At 44.5% G+C, this 16,739-nt stretch overlaps 2 protein-coding genes across 2 annotated transcripts; one reads left to right on the plus strand and one right to left on the minus strand.

Moving 5' to 3' along the window:
• Nucleotides 1–8,560: 8,560 nt before the first annotated feature.
• On the plus strand, nt 8,561–12,861 carry nanp (N-acetylneuraminic acid phosphatase). The gene is made up of 2 exons (XM_070978232.1): nt 8,561–8,681; nt 9,364–12,861. Exons 1-2 carry the CDS (start codon nt 8,568–8,570, stop codon nt 10,045–10,047), a joined length of 798 nt encoding a protein of 265 aa, XP_070834333.1. The 5' UTR covers nt 8,561–8,567; the 3' UTR covers nt 10,048–12,861.
• On the minus strand, nt 10,939–16,489 carry polr1b (RNA polymerase I subunit B). Its single transcript, XM_070978231.1, has 15 exons — nt 16,265–16,489; nt 15,691–15,858; nt 15,437–15,583; nt 15,207–15,339; nt 14,960–15,096; nt 14,595–14,818; nt 14,310–14,481; nt 13,840–14,011; nt 13,477–13,758; nt 13,209–13,342; nt 12,946–13,116; nt 12,659–12,815; nt 12,294–12,490; nt 11,970–12,220; nt 10,939–11,821 (listed from the first exon to the last, which is right to left on the minus strand). Exons 1-15 carry the CDS (start codon nt 16,439–16,441, stop codon nt 10,939–10,941), a joined length of 3,405 nt encoding a protein of 1,134 aa, XP_070834332.1. The 5' UTR covers nt 16,442–16,489.
• Between the last annotated feature and the right edge of the window lie 250 nt (nt 16,490–16,739).

The raw sequence follows: 16,739 nt of genomic DNA on the forward strand, positions 1-16,739 counted from the left end.
AGTGGAAGAAACTGCAGACAGATCCTACAGAGAGCCAAAGGCCTGACATGGACATTGACATGACAAACTCCATGTTTGTTAGCATACAAAAAAACCTACATCATCATAAATTTGTTTCTTTAATATCTTTGACCAACATACTCTTATAATGTTATGTTTACTGATTTATGGCGGTAATCTAAAAACACCTACACCATTCAGCCATTTCTGCCCTCCCGCCATTACAGCCATGTCTGCAGCACCATCTACCACAGCATTCTGCAGAGACACGCCGTCTCATCTGGTTTGTGCTCCGTGGGACCATCAGTTGGTCTTCAACTGGACAACGATTAAAAAAAAAAAAAAACACCTCCAGATTGTGTCAGGGCTAAATGACCAAGAAGGAGAGTGATGGAGCGCTGCATCAGATGACCTGGCCTCTACCATCACCTGACTCGAACCCTGCTGAGATGGTTTGGGATGAGTTGGACGGCAGCATGAAGGAAAAGCAGGCAACAGTTCAGCATGTGTGGGAACTCCTTTAAGAGCAGGTGAGGACCTCATGACGCCGGCTGAGAGACTGCCAGCAGTGTGTAAAGCTGTCATCAAAGGTAAATGCAGCTACTTGAAGAAATATAAAATAATTTTTTTTTATTTTTTTTTACATTATTTTTGGTTTACCACATCATCCATGTGTGCTATTTCATAGTTTTCATGCTTTCAGTATTAATCTACAATGTAGATCTTTTGATTGGCACTGTAGTTAGCTGATCCAAAACAAAATCTGCTTTCATTTTCTTTTGCTTTCATTTAAGTGCTTTGTGATTTTGCCATTATTTTTATCATTATTTACTATTTTTATCTTCCCCTGCTACCTCTGTTACTTCCTATAAAACTGCTTCGAGGAGCGTGTGCTTTAATAGTTTATTATTATTACAATATTGTGATGGGCAAGCTCAGTGAGCCACGGCGGGGCTGATCATTTGATCTACCTCAGCCATGTAACAGCAGATAAACACGGCAGCTCTACCCACATCACGGACAGACTCCACAGAGACACAGGTTACTGACGAGAGGAGGAGGTTTCCGGCCGACAGAGAGGCCTCTTTGTTGTCCACATGTCATGCTGACAACAAAGGATCCCTTGAGCCTCTGCGGGCCAGGTCAGAGGTCCCGTTCCCTTAACCAGGTGAGATAAAAGACAGGTCCGGCTTCCAGTCTCCGTGGGGGCCGTCTGTCACCAGCCCTTATCAGCATCTGGGATCCTGCTTCACGAGAGAAGCCCTACATAAAGACCCCCAGGATGCTCGGCGTGGAATGTAAATCACCAGCACCCCTGAACGTCTGATTATTTCCACTGAGTCATTAGACGTAATAGAATCCTTAAAATTGCAGTAAAATGTTTATTTGTCTTCCCTTTACGTGCTGTAGATCTAAATTTGATGCCATTCGTATATCCTCAGTCTGTACCATGCAGTGCTTGTAGTGGTGGGTTATTGGGATCTGGTTTGTATAGTTTGGAGTATGCATGCCTCCATTGCCCTGGAAACAAAATCCACTTGATCCAATTATGTAATGACATAAGCCATATAGTCACCACTAAAAGAAGAAACCTCTGCAGACTTTTCCAACTCCCTGAGGTGAAGGATGCATAAAAAACTCAGCTCCATGCATACCCCACTGTACAAATGTATGAACCCAAAACATTAACATAAAGGAATCAAATATTTTAACAGCAGAGACTGAGTTTTCAGGCACAACCTTGCGGTTTATGTCATTCGGCTATGAACGACTAATAATGCAACACTTTTTGCTTAATTTAATTACATTTTATCATTGTTTGGAGGACAGGGTCAGTTTTTCTGGAGGCTTCTCACAGATGTTTGAGAATTTCAAGTTACGACATAATCCTGTTAAACACAACTATGTCTTATCCAATAAACATATGTCATAAAACTTGATATTAGCTCTTATTTATTTACATTTTCCTCATATGTCATATCATATCATATCATATCATAACATATGCTTCTGACATGATATGCTCTTTCCATTGATCCATGAATCTGTTTCTGACAGAGAAGGTTTCAGGTGAGAATATTTTACTAACGTACAACTGAGGAATATGTGTGTGTGTGTGTGTGTGTGTGTGTGTGTGTGTGTGTGTGTGTGTGTGTGTGTGTCTGTGTGTGTGTCTGTGTGTGTGTCTGTCTGTGTGTGTTCTGTTTATTTCTAAGGAAAGGACTGAATCAGCTTTGGCAGTCTGTGTGTGACAGTGGGATGAGCAGCTTGTACCATGCTATGTCACAAAAATTTGGCGCTGTGACAGAAACTGTTCAGTAGATACAGAAAGTGTGTCAGCGTGGGACACACTGTACATCTGTATCACCAGGCGTACCTGCACAGATTGAAGTGAATGTGGGTCATAACAGTAGACAGGTAGGTGTTTTTCCAGTCTGATACACTGATAAAGATGCACATCTTCACATTAGTTTATTAAATCTGCAGAGGGTCTACAGAGGTGCACATTAGACAAAAATCACAGACTGTTCCTTTAAATATCTGCTGTGAAGCACTCTTTCATGCTATATGGAAAATGAAAATGCTTTCCTTCTTCTTGACTCTTATGCCAAAGTTGGAGGTGACGGGTGGATGAGCTCACAGCGAACAAATATACAAGGACGGCAGAAATGACACACAGAATCCATATGGAGTCATGTCTCCTCCACGTCAACACCAGACCCTCCATCTGGAAGCCTCTTCTAAACCTCTGCAATTGACACTGGACGTGTCATGTCACCCACACTCCTCCCTGACGAAAGAAAAAAAACCTTCGAATGGAAAGTGTCAGCGCCCGGTGCAGTCAGAGTCAAGCAGCTAGGCGCCATCTGTTCTCTCCCCTCCCTGCATTTCTGCACCGCACATCATGATCCAATCAGGGAGTGCAAGAGAGGGGGGCTTGATTGGGTTTGTTTTCTCATCCTTGGGCAGACCCCTGGATATAAACAATGAGAGAGAAGTGCAAGACAGATGTAAGAGAAGAAAAAGTGATGTATCAGTGCAGCTGTTCATGTGGCCATCTCGACCGGTGATTCCCAGTTGTTGTTGTTGTGAGCCATTGTTCCAGGCTTACATGTATGTGCTGTGTGTATTAAGCAAGTGATTTTCCCTCTTCTCAGATTGTTAAATTGGAAAACGTTTTGGTAAACTACTAATAATTTCCCAGTATTTCGCATGGAATTAGTTGTAATTATAGAAACAGACTTACATGTAGCAGAACATATTTTAGATTGTACCTCATTAATCATCTTGTGACCCCTCAGATTTGTCTTTGGGGTCAGGTTGGGACAAAATGATCTAGATCATGATTCTATCATCTGAGACACTTTGTGAGAGTTTATGTTCAACTTCAAAAGACGGATATGGTCTGAGTTTGCAACCCTGTATGAGTAATCATCTGACACATGATGGGGCGAAGCTGTTGCCATTTGATTGAAACGGCTCAACTTTCTAAATGTCCCTCCAGGGTTTTTCCAAACAAATCCGTGTGTACAAACCCATGATGTCAGAGTTTCAAAATCACACAAGGAAGTAGCTGACGATTCGTTCAAAAAAATACAGATGATACATGTTTTCCGGTTGAACTGAAATCATGTTTCATGATTTTCAACTTTTTCTTTCAGTCTCAGATGAAACTACTAAATGCTAAGTGCTATACTCAGGTTAGAGTTTTAGTCAGCATTTGTACTGATTAAAACTCTAAAAACAAGAGCTCTCCCTTCAATAAACCTTTTGCTGTTGTATCACTGCAGCCACATTGAGTCTCAGAAAGCTGACTAATGTGTTTTGATAAAGGATTACGTTGCTTTTCACAGTTTACAGTATTATCAGCCTGGTAACAGCGCGTTGTGTCTCTTGTTGTTTGCCTCGCGTGTGTCGGGGAGAAGCATCAAAGCCTCTGATACACTTTGTCCACTCACCTGCCTCAGCCTGTCCCATCTCGTCCTCGTCCAGTCAGCCTGAAAATTGCACCTTTGGGATACGGTGACGTGATGCCGAATGTGTCGTGTAACTCCTCTGGGTTAGCGGAGCTCCATCACACACACACTCATTTTGATTTACTCCAGGCTACTCATACCTCATGAAGAGTCAGCTCAAAGAAAAAAAAGTCATCTTCAAACGCTGATTCTCCTGCTTTCTTTATGAACTGTACAAAATGTCTGAACTCTGAGTGCTTCCACTTTATTGTTACTGTATCCAAAATGTATCACAAAGCGATAAATATGAAAAAGACAAGAAGTTAGCTTTTTATTGGCCCTTTAGCAAAAATTAAGGCGATTTCTGGCTTTTAAAACTGACTTCGACAGCCAGTGCTTTTTAAGCAATAAAAGCAAAATCACTGTCATGAATACAGTATTTTATATGGTCATTTATTGCATCTTTAACACAAATTTCTGTCAGATCAACTTTACTTAGATTGTTTATGTACCTCTGTTATCAAAATGTGACATAATTAGTGACATTTCAACCGAGCAGTGACAGAAATTAGAGTCATAGATTACTTAAAGTCACAATTACACAGCGTTTTCTTTAGTTTCCAACGTGATTTATGTCCCACTGAAACAGAAACTGGACTCACAATGAATCACTGAGTGTCAGTCGATATGATATCAGTTTTGGAGTCAACAGCAGTTTTCTTTCAAGTGAATCATGAGGGTCATGATTCCTCAGACGTCTGTGATTTATTTATTGGTTGGAATTTTTTCTGTGAACCTGCTGCAGCATGAGGCGACTAATAAAGACTTCATTTTCATTTTTTTAATTGTTTCTGTTTAACAATTAATGGCAATAAAATACACAAGTACTATTTTTCGCTAATGTTATATAGAAATACTATCACTTTTTACTCATTAAAAACAACACACTTAGGGTAAAGTATGACATGGCTAATAAACTAACAAGATAAAAAAAACATAAAATTGAGCTTTATACTTTTATTTTTTAGTGTTTGTTTTTTTTTTTATATCACACACTCAAGTCTGTTTTACCTCCAACATATTCAGCTTATGTCTCTTTGCACACTTCATGCAGTTGTTCTCGCCTCTTTGTTTTGGTTCGTGTTTTTCATTTGTATGTTTATTAATCTCACGCTCACACTTTTTGTCCAGTGATGGGCAGTCCAGTGGTTCTACAGCTCAGCCTGTGAAAACAGTTGTATGATATCACATAAGGCTCTGGGTAGAGCTTTCACACGTTTGGGGAAATCAGCCTCAGCTTGACAATTAAATTTTCAAGTGACAGCCTACATTACAAACTGGAGGTCTGGGGTTTGAAAGAAGTGGGCGTTTAAGAGACAGGAAGGACAACATGCAGCAAAGGTCTGCGGCCTGAATCTGACAAATGAAATCTGTCCTTTAAGCCCTCCAAATCTGTGGACTCCAAGTCTGTATATTCTGTATCGGAGCAACCAACTAATTCAAACTCCTATTTAACAAGGTCTAATTCTGATCCTGCCACTCGACAGACTCACACACACACACGCAGACACACAGGCGCAACTTTTTGCCACTAAGAGGCCAGACACTGACTTAACTCCTTGAGGACTTATTATTAACCATAACTGTCTATCCCCACTTCTCATTCAGTCAAACCAGCTTTTCGTCCCCAAAATGTGACTGTGTGAAAAGATTTTTGTGCTCGTAGTACAAGTTCGCTCACATATTCCCCCCGATGATTGACTTTGCTGTGTTCCAGCCCAGACTGGATTGGGATTGGATGATCTTCCAGGGTCCGGGCTGTCAGTTATACTCCAGTGACCACACATAGTTTGTCTCCCTCCCTGCTGCTGCTGTGCTGGTTCAGTGGCAGGTCAGGAGAACTCAGGTGTGTCCGCACACAGACAGGGGCTACTGGAAGCCCTGGCTGCCTGCCAGAGATCTATGGGAGGTCCTGTCCTTTCACAGGGAACCCTCAGCATAGCCACACCGCAAGTGATGCAAAATATATATCCACAAAAGCTCACTGGAAAAAAGGCCGGTCTATGCTGATGTACATTTTTGGACTCAGAGTTGCCACCATTGACACATTTGATTGACGCACATGCAAAATATTTGTGATGTGACAGTGATACTGATGTCTATGGGTAGGAGGCTGCCGGAGGCCCCTAAAACACAATTTACATAATCTTTGCAGAAAAACATATCGCTCCACGATCATGGAGAGCGTTGCATAACCGCCTGAAGAGGCACCGTCCTGCCCCAGATCGTGTTGTTTTTGTTTGTGTGTACGTGCAGGTTGCCAGACTCCCTTTGTTACCATGACAAATGCCATTAGGCACACTAGTGTTTCTCTATTTAGACTGTAGTTCATACATTCCCCTGGCCTCGATAAAATCTCACATCTACGTGTGTGTTTGTCTCCGTATCACAGGCGAGGCTTGTTGGGGGCACCTTGGCAAAGAAAGGGCAGCTGAGTTCCAGTTATCGCTCTCCTCTCTATCAGAGCAGCATCGTATGCATATTTGATCCAAATCTTACAGATCTGAAGAATGTTCAATATTTTTGAGCGGCTTAATGACTAGAAATAATGAATTTTGTGGCCCCCAGTCAGGAGTGGCCCCAGTGAGCCAATATGTGTGAGGGAATCATCATCTTTTGATTTGCAGGTGAGCCTCAGACTTCATATTATGTCTGGTGTCTGCTAATAACACTGAAGGCTCCATTCTCTTTAGATTACCTGATGAAATCCCCAGAATCTTAAATAATAAATTCTTTCCTCTGATGGCAAAAACCACCTATCCCTCCAGCTTATGCTTGTCCGATCCAGCCCTGACCCAGAATTAGTCATGAAGGAGAAGCAGACCTGTCCCCTATATGTTCACTAACACACACACACACACACACACACACACACACACACACACACACACACACACACACACACACACACACACACACACACACACACACCGGCTGAGGCACCCATAGATCAGAAACACAGCTGAATCAGATGAACGCCCCAACTATAAAGAAGGGAGGGTCACAAGAACATAATACGTGATGGTAAAGTCTTTTAACTACTGGAAAAATAAGGCAGATCAAATGTACTCAAGTGTTACCTTGCTGCTCTGGAGGGGCTATAAGGTGTTTGGTGGAATGACACCCTTAATAATTGGCCTCAGCAGGGGATTCATGCCCAGCTGAGAGATAGCGTGTGACTATGTGCAGCCGCAGCCACCCACTGAGATAAAAGAGGAATGGTGTCATGCAGACAAAGACACCAGGCCTCACCGGTCCTTCAGATGCCTGTCCTTTCCTGGAAGAGTCACATACGAGCTGTTAGGGAAGTAATCCCCCCCCCACACACATCAGAGGGGAAATTCCATCTTTATACTTCTAAGTTCACACATCACTGATCCGCTGTCTATGGTTCTCTTTCCTTTTTAAGGTTAAACTAATTTTTGCTTTCATTTGCTGCATATCTGTCATTTAAACAAGCATATTCCTCTTCGCATGCAAGCGGCAGGCGTTGTTTGTTCTGACAGATAACAGCAGTCTAGGCCTTCCACACCATTTCTTGATTTATAGTTTATCTCATTTTTTTGTCTGAGATAATTGATATAATTGGGTCAGGTTTGTCTTAAAGATGCAAACGCTCTCAGGTAATGTGAGAAAGGATTGTTGTGATTTCTGATTGGGTTAGGTGGTGCAACAGGCTTGCACAGCGTTGCGTGTGAACCTCTGGCTCGTTGCCAGATGAGGGAGCGAGCTAAAGGACAGGTTGCATAAGAATTGTGGTATGTTTTGATTTTGAAAGAGTGTGTGTCACGGAATATGTGTTTAAATTGGCAATATGCATGGTCAAGAGTCACGTAGGGCATTTAATTAGACAAGTGATGACACTGATTGTTTCCTGCTCGCTTTGACTATCGTCACCGATCTAAAAATATTTTTGCAGTGTAATGTAAGCAGTGCAGCCACCACCAAAAGGAAAACTTGTCCATAATGGAAAAGGGTGTGTGAACACAGTGTAATAACAGGGTCAGATAAGGCACACTAATCCATTTTGGCCATTTGTGCAAAAATAAAAATAAAAAAGTAAATGCTTTTAGTAGATTATTTAATTGCACATTTACAATACTTAATAAATCTACTTTGACATGATAAATTATAATAAATCTATAACGTGTGTTTTAGTGACTCTACAACAACAAGGAGGTTTGCAAAGTATTTTAAAACAGTAGCATGTGTACAATTGCAGCATGCTTTGCTTAGTTCCTTTGCTTTCTTCTTAGTTCTGTAGTTTTTTTGTGAAGGTACGCAGCAAGTCCACATTTTATTTGAATGGCTCACAAAACGTTTGAATCTGATTTTGTTTTAATGATTTATTTAAACTGCAGCAGCTGAAACAGTGTTTAGTCACTTTATGAGCCGCTGGCGAGAACTCAAGCTTTATTTTTGTTTCTGTGCGCCCTCTAGGGGAATAAAGCTAACATTACTGAGCATTTACCACAACTACGTCTCCCGTCATGCAATTCACCCGGCAGCGCCTTCGCAATCAAGCCGTGACGTGTTTTGAGTACACGTACAATGAATGGACGGTGTTCTGCGGCCATGGACGGTAGACCTGTGAAGGCTGTCCTGTTCGACCTGGACAACACACTCGTTGAGACAAGCCGCGCAGGTGGAGTGGCGATACAAAAGGTGAAGTCCGGACATTAACTTCCGTATGTAACGTCAACCTAACGGAAGCGGTCAGTGCACTCCATTAAAGGGGTGAAGATCTCCGGGGAGTCTTCTCTAACAGCAGCACGATGAGTGGCATACAGTGTATTTAAACGGGCCGTTTTGATTCTAATGTTCAGCGATAATTAAGAAAAATAAGTAGAGGACCGGTTACTGCCGCTCGTGCTCTCTTCCAATTGGCTGAGGCGCTGGGAGGCACAACCGTGTAACGGTGTTGAGTTCATTCAGAAACGTCTCATTCATCAAACAGGATGTAAGGTCATTAAAATGAGCTCCACCTAGCCACAACACCAAACTGCTTCTTGCATGTTTATGCGTCAGTTATAATAATTCAGTAACGTGATATGTGAGAATACCTGACAGCATGTGCATAATGAGTACACTGGCTTCCCATAAACTGATATAACTTCAAGCACCAGATTTAAACCGCTGCAGCCGTGCCAGTGTGTCTGTGACCCAGCATGCACATACCAAGACCCTGAAAGCTTCACACACACATTCATATTAGTGCATATAATAATTTCCAGTAGAGCTCTGCTCAGCATCAGCCTCTGGAATCCCACGCCGTGACCTCTTGTGGTCACTACTGAATCAGATATATGTGTTTTATGTAATTATCTGTTGTGTTTGAATCTTACAGACCAGTGAGCTTTTGAAGACCACGCTGGCCGTTGATGACATGACCATCAGCAACATTTGTGACAAGTTCAAGCAGAAGCTTTTCCGGGAGAGTTTTGACCCCTCAGCCGGCAGATCCATTGATGAGGTCCGTGTGGGTCACTGGGAGGAGAGCATCCAGGAGGTGGTGGGCAGCGGTCACACACCCTCTCTGGCAGCTCAGTGCTACCACCTGTGGAAGAACAGCCGCCTGGAGGTTCTAAGTCTGTCCCCTGAAATACGCTCCCTCCTGAAGCAGCTGCGCAGCAGATATAAGCTGCTGCTGCTGACCAACGGGGAATCTCAGACCCAGAGAGAGAAGGTGGAGAGAGTCGGGTGTGAGGAGTTCTTCGATGCCATCGTGGTTGGTGGAGAACACGCAGAGCAGAAACCGCACCGCTCCATCTTCACACTGTGTTTTGACATGCTGGAGGTGGAGGCCCAGGACTGCGTCATGGTGGGAGACTCTCTGGACACAGATATTCAGGGGGGCTTTAATGCCGGAGTGCGGACTACAGTTTGGATCAGCAGTGACGGAGGCGCTGTGCCAGATGGTTCAGTGAAAGCAGACTACACTATTCCTACTGTGCTCGACCTGCCAGATGTTCTGGCACAACTGGAGCGAGGACAACTGGTGACTGAAACCCTGCATGGAACAAGTGAATGAGGACGACTGTCACTCATGTTAACTGTCATCAACATTACATTTTTTATAACATTCAACAAGTGTATGCTGCTGGGCAGATTACACGCTGACACTCATTTTAGACTGAGTGTGCAGAACAGTGTGGGCGACCAGGAATCAACAGTGTGCAAATAAGTACTGTGCTTTGTACAATTTTGAGATACTTATACTTTGAGTATTTCTATTTTCTGCACTGCATTTCTCTGACAGATAAAGAATTGAAAAACATACTTATCAAATAGGATCAGTTGTTAATGATTGAATAAGAGGTTCCCAACCTTTTGAAACCTACAACATATAATGAAACCTAGCTCCACAGATACCCAGCTACAACACTAAAATGCTACTTATCCTGTGACTCATCAGCAATCTGATACCTCAGTCACATTTTCCTGCACAGTGAGCACTTTCACTTTTCTTATTCAAGGATTTTTACTGACAGTACGTCTGTTCTTTGACTTTGCAGTCCTACTTTAAAATCCTGATCATTGTAATGGAGTTACTTAAGTGAAGGATCAAAAGTCTTGGTACGCTGGTACATTTTTATTGAACGCTCAGCGACTGTACAAAAACACCTTTGGGTTATTTTCACTGACCTTAACAGATGTCAACACATTCATTCCATCACATGCTGCTATTTGGTTGTTTGTTCAAATGCTTAGCTTTTGACAAAAGGAGATAAACTTCTCAGGCACCTTCTGACATATCGTGGCTTAACAGTTTGTTTCTTTAGCGCGGTAGATTCTAGCAGCTTCACTGGATATAAAGACCCATTTTCATAAAACACACAGAGCAGTTTCATACTAGACACTTTCTTTTGATTTGAATTTGTCGCATTTATGCCAGAAATCTTTGACGGCTGTTCTACAAAATTCATTTAACATCTAATTTGACTTTAATGTTCATCGCTGCGAGCTCGGCGACGAAGTAGCGGAAGACGTAAGGAACGGACACCGAGTCAATAGAGTCACTTTTACCACACAGAGTGCAGACAGTCTTTCGGTGGCGTGTGGCTGACCAGTACGGTGGGGGCTTCTCCAGTAGGGGGGAGAGCAGGCTGCCACAGTCGACACACACCAGAGCCACCGATCGGTCCGAGCAGTTGAAGAGGCGATCGTGAAGCAGGAAGGAAGAGCCGTGGGCCAGCAGGGCGTCTCGCTCCATCTCCCCAAAACGGATGCCTCCCTGGATGTTCCTCCCGCCCACTGGCTGGTTGGTCACCTTGTCTCGTGCTCCCGTGGTCCTCACCTGAAACTTGTCAGAGACCATGTGACGTAGCCGCTGGTAGTAGACGACTCCGATGAAGATGTCGGCCTCCAGCTCCTGACCGCTCAGCCCGCTGTAGAGCCGCTCCGTGCCATAGTAGTTGTACCCACCCGCCCGGAGCATTTCGCCAAAGTACTCTAGCGCAGAGTTCTCCTCAGAGAAAGTGAAGGGTGTGGCGTCGTGGCTCAGGCCGTGCAGGGCGCCGGACTTGCCGGCCATGCTTTCAATCAGCATCCCGATGGTCATGCGGGAAGGGAAGCCGTGGGGGTTGAACAGGATGTCGGGACTCATGCCGCTCTCTGTGAAGGGCATGTCCTCGACCGGCCACAGGCGGCTCAGGATGCCCTTCTGACCGTGGCGGCTGGCAAACTTGTCACCAATGGTGGGGTTTCGTGGTACTCGTACTGTGATGCAGGCACGTTTAAAACGGCCTGAGCCACTGTCATTACTGCAGATCTTTATATTGTCAACCACACAGGCCTCTTGGCTCCTGGGAGGAAAACACATTACTGATTGTAATTTGAAAAAATCAAATATACTGTAGAATTTAATGATTTGTTTGTTATTTCATGATTTCAAAGTGACATGACCTTCAATGAGCTGATGAATAAAACACAACTACAAATGCTGACACTTACTTGTAGTAGGAGACGAAGGTCTGGCCGGTGTTGAGGTTGATATAGCTGTAGAAGGGGTCTCCATACTGAAGTGTTGATCCAATGTGTGGCAGTCCATCAGCGTCCAGTTTTCCACTTGCCTGAGAGTCACCCGGCTTGGTCCCAAACACCACGCCATCTTCTCCTTTCACCTTGTCTGCCAGGTCCACCAGCTCAGTCTTGTAGATGCTTCCATGGGCAAAGCCTCTCTCCCATGATGACTTGTTCACAATCTTAACAAGATCACAGCGCGTCAGGATTTCACTCCATTCCTAGAAGGGGAAACAGTAACTATTGTGTACTCACCATGGCATCTTCCATGTCGTAGCCTGAATAGGATATGACGGCCACGATGGCGTTGGTGCCGCTGGGGTAGTTGTCCAGGTTGTAGTGGTCGTACATGTAGGGCCTGACCAGCGGGCTCTGAGGAGTCTGCAGCCGGTACAGCTTGTTGTCTGAGCGATCCATGAATGACTGCAGGGGGAACCCCATAGTCTGCTTACCTGAAGAGAGAATGAGTTCAGTCTCTGATGGACACAATGCCTCAAGGCTCTAGCAGGCAAATGCTTCACAGCAGCCACAAATGACAATGAAAGGACTGCAGTATGTGAATCTCATCAGCCTGTACGCCTGCGTAGCTGTATGGTGCCTCTAATGGTGGTCTCACTCACTCATCTGACACTGGTACATGTTTCTGGGACTCTGGTTATGGTCTGAGTAGGGGATGAAGTTGGCCACCACGCTGAGCATACTGTGAGGGAAGAGCTCCTGGTGTGTGGTCACTCCAGGCTCAATCTCATCCTCCAAGATGCCAACATTGATGTAAAGCTGCATCAAGATAGAAAAAGATGATTAAATAAAACAATTCAACACCAAATCAGTCTTTACACGTTTGTGCTTGAAGTACTGGACTCATCCAACTACCACAGAAATGTTTTAAATGATAGTTTACACATACTTGTTCAAAGGTGCCAATCAACTCCTGCTTGCCAAGAGCTAAGTTTCGCACAGGCCGCACCATACGACAGGGTGTTGTGAAGAGGAACAGGCCTGGGTACAAGCTGGCCTTGCCTGTTCTCGGAACCAGAACGATCTCGGTCCAGGGAGGGATCTTCTTCTCTTTCAGCACCTGAACGTATTTGCTTTATATGTCAGTTTTCTGCACAAATCATGTGCAAGCTCCAACTACTAGACATATCTTATACAAATATCTTGACAAACCTTGAACCTGCGGAGTGAGTCAACCACAACTGGGGCTAATTCAGTCTCCACCCAGCCTACGACAGCCCCATCAAGGACCACCGGGTAGCAGTCTGAAAAGGCTTGTCCGGGAAATCCATCCACCGGAGTAACACCTTCAGCACCAGAGACAGAAAAGGTTTTGTACTACGCACTCCAGCCCACTGACACATACTTTGAAATGCATGTCAGAAAAATTTGCGTTCCATTTGATCCGTGATCACATCCGTAGACTTGCTGACTCACTCACCAAGGGAACAGAGCAGAGCAGGCAGGGACATGGTGGGCAAGGTTGGCGCCACGATCTCACAGGTGGCCGTCATGTGGTTCATGAGTCCACAGGGCTCTCCATCCGGAGTGTGGACGGGACACAGGAAGCCCCAGGACTCGGGCAGCAGCTTACGAACAGACGTGGTTCTCATCTTGGCGAACGCCGCCCCTCTGTGCACGCAGCGGAAGTGGGACAGGTAGCGGATAAAGTTGAGCTTGTCAGCTACCACACACAGGCCGGTGTTCTGCAGCATGCCAAGTCCTGTGGAGAGAGGGCACAACCATATTTACTTCAGAGATGAACTACGTTTTTACAACAAAAAGCATACTCATAAAGCCATACCTGTCTTGGAGTTGAGGTTCCCAGTGGCCAGCAGATATTCAAAGGGTTTGGTGAGGTCTGTGCCCATGTTGAATATCTTCATCACGTTTTCAGCGCTCATTCCTCCCCTCAGTCTGCTGCCTCGCTTATCAAAGGACAGCTTCACAGACACCAGCCAGGCAGCCAGTCTCTCCTGATGGAAATGTTACAGATACGTAAGATCTCTAAGACAAAATGACTGTTTCCTTTGATGTTGCCAGTAAATTAAGTGTTGTTTTAATATACTAATATTACGTATTCACACAGAGATTTAATTTGTCAGTAAAGAAAACACGATGTCTACTTCACAGTGAAAAACACTTTCAAATGTCACTGTCTGCACTCCGCTCTGAACACGTTCTGTAGACACTGCACTTCCTTCCATTCCCCGCCAGAGGCCAACAAGAGACATACATCGCTCAGTGCTTGTTCCAATGACTGCATGACCTCACCTTCAGAAACATGAGGTAGAGCTGACCAGGAGTGAGCACTTCCTGACACGTGATGCTGTCAGGGTTTTCCTCCATGCACTCCTGCTTGGCAAACGTGAACAGCTTCCGGGTCATCAGACACAGCAGGTAGAACTTCTCCACATCTGACTTCAGGTGGATACAGATGCACTCGCTGGGCAAAACAGAGCAAAACTCATTTTACTACCAACACCAGAAAACACGATAAGTAGCGTGTGGTTTCTGTCAGGAGGCTGATTAAGAAAAACACCTGTCATAGAAACTTACTCTAGCAGGAAGTTGGCGCACTGCTCGTTTGAGTACCACTCAGGAAGGCTCATCTTAACCCTGAAGCGCTCTCCCAGGTAATTAAGCACCTTGCTGCGGGTGGTGCAGCCCTCCTCCATGACGATACGCAGCATCTCGGATGCACAGCTCTTGTAGAAGGAGTTGTCCTCACGGCCCTTGATTAGCTCCTGGTAGATCTGGAAGTCTGTGAAGTCCACCAGAGCCTGGAGGAGAGCACAGAGACAAGGAGGTGTATTAACACATCACACAGCACCAAATGAGGTTTCATCTGCTGTCTTATTATCTTTCTGTTCTGTTTGGCATCTCTCTTTTTGCTTTGAAAAACACATAAACCTGATAACTACCTTGAGTGCAAAGCCTAGTGGGAGGAAGAAGAGCTCTTTTTGGTAGATGAAGTTCAGCATCACAGTCCCGTTGTCCAGATAATGGAGGGTCATGTTGATGGCTGTGTGCTCTTCCCTCACACAATGCATAGAAATGCCTGTGAGAAGAAAAACAGGATGGCATCCAATGGAAAACTTTAATTGTTGTGTTTAGGCTATTATTACACTTTGACTACAGTTTGCACATTGGCTGAAAGGTTTTATTTACCATACTGAGTGTATCCCTGCCCCCTGCTCTTCCACTTCGGTCTTGACATGGCGATAGGAAAGTTCCTCCTTGGCATAATCAGCATGCGAATAACTTTCTCAATTCCATTCACAATGAAATAACCTCCCATTTCCTGTTAGTGTTAAAGAGGTAGGTTGCACTTTACTGATGAGTACGACTGCACACAATGAATTTCCACTCATCTCACATGTTACAAATGTGTGCCTCACCTCTGATTCTTCGTGGTGCTCTACGAGCTCCTTGGGGGACATGCCATGGAGATTACACAGCTTGGACTTCACCATGATCGGCAGCTGACCCATGGACTGTTTGATGATGCCTTTGGGAACGCCATTGACTGACCAGCTGACGTCTGCCTGAGATGATGCAAAGCACAACCAATTCGAGGAGTGACCAAAGCGTTATCATGCCTCTCACGTGCAGGTTAGAGCCTTCATTCGGACCTCCTCGTCTGCAGACTTACCACCAGCTTTCCTCTGTATGAGCATCTTCTTCCCCTGCACTCTGCTGGAAACACTTTCATGTCCCTGCAGACGCTCCCTTTGGCGACCACTGGGTTGTAGATGGTGGCTTCAACAAACGAAAGGCTGATCCTGTCATTTTTGAACATGAACTCCAAAGGGGGGATGGACTGAGGAAGACATGCCACACCACAAAATGAGAAACCCTGACTGAAGGTGACACAAAACCTGTGTGTGAGCACAAACACTGTAGAAAAAAGCTACCTGGTGCTAGCTTTAACTGAGAGTTTGAAGAGTTGTAAATAAAATGTAAGTAGAGAACTACTCGAAACACATGTTAGCTAATATAATGAGCTCGAAACAATGAGCTTCTTCATGTAACTGCACGCTTTAACAAGCTAACACTTAGCTAAGTGTCATTTCAAATGACATTAACTTTAAAAACAAGCCACTGAAGAGGCGTTTCGTACTTTTTTCCCGCCTTCATAAATGCTCCACTGAGGTAAGCCTTAGTATATCTTAAAGCAGTAATATGTTGAATGGTTTCTAACTTTGTTCAAGGAAAGTTGAACTGACCTGCACGACGCGGCTGAGTCCGTCAGTGACAGCCTGGTCAAACGACTCAATGTGGGCTTTGGTCAGATCCTGAACGGCGGCATGTTGAGTCTCCGTCAGGACGCCAAATCCTCCCTCTGTCAGATTCTTTAGACACGGACCTTTCGGCAAATTACTCCACTTTTCGGAAGAGTCCATGCTTGCTATCCCATGGATGCATTGGCTTGTTTACCACATGTGGATGGTGACAGAGGAAGTGCAACCCCCGGCACAGGAAGTCTTCTTCTTCTTCACTGAGGTTTTGTGGCAGATCGCATCTTTGGTTTGACTACTGCCACCCTGTGGTGTAAATTATCTCCTGTAAAGTCCGCTTCTCCAGTTAACTTTTTATTTCATCATCTCATCTGTGCACACTATGTTGTGCATATTCCACAGTTCCTATTTTTTCATGTTGTTCCAAGTGGATTCTTCCCGATAATTAAAAAAAAATGCTGAT

The sequence above is a fragment of the Chaetodon trifascialis genome, chromosome 13 (assembly GCF_039877785.1).
Source record: "Chaetodon trifascialis isolate fChaTrf1 chromosome 13, fChaTrf1.hap1, whole genome shotgun sequence".
Taxonomy (NCBI): domain Eukaryota; kingdom Metazoa; phylum Chordata; class Actinopteri; order Chaetodontiformes; family Chaetodontidae; genus Chaetodon; species Chaetodon trifascialis.

Excerpts from the sequence above, each read along its gene's own strand:
- polr1b (XM_070978231.1), bottom strand. The coding sequence starts at position 16,441 with ATGGACTCTTCCGAAAAGTGGAGTAATTTGCCGAAAGGTCCGTGTCTA. Across the intron at positions 14,012-14,309 it reads TCTACCTCATGTTTCTGAAG|GAGAGACTGGCTGCCTGGCT; the intron begins GTGAGGTCATGC and ends CATTTCCATCAG. Across the intron at positions 12,816-12,945 it reads TGATTGGCACCTTTGAACAA|CTTTACATCAATGTTGGCAT; the intron begins GTATGTGTAAAC and ends ATCTTGATGCAG.
- nanp (XM_070978232.1), top strand. The coding sequence starts at position 8,568 with ATGAATGGACGGTGTTCTGCGGCCATGGACGGTAGACCTGTGAAGGCT. Across the intron at positions 8,682-9,363 it reads GTGGAGTGGCGATACAAAAG|ACCAGTGAGCTTTTGAAGAC; the intron begins GTGAAGTCCGGA and ends TGAATCTTACAG.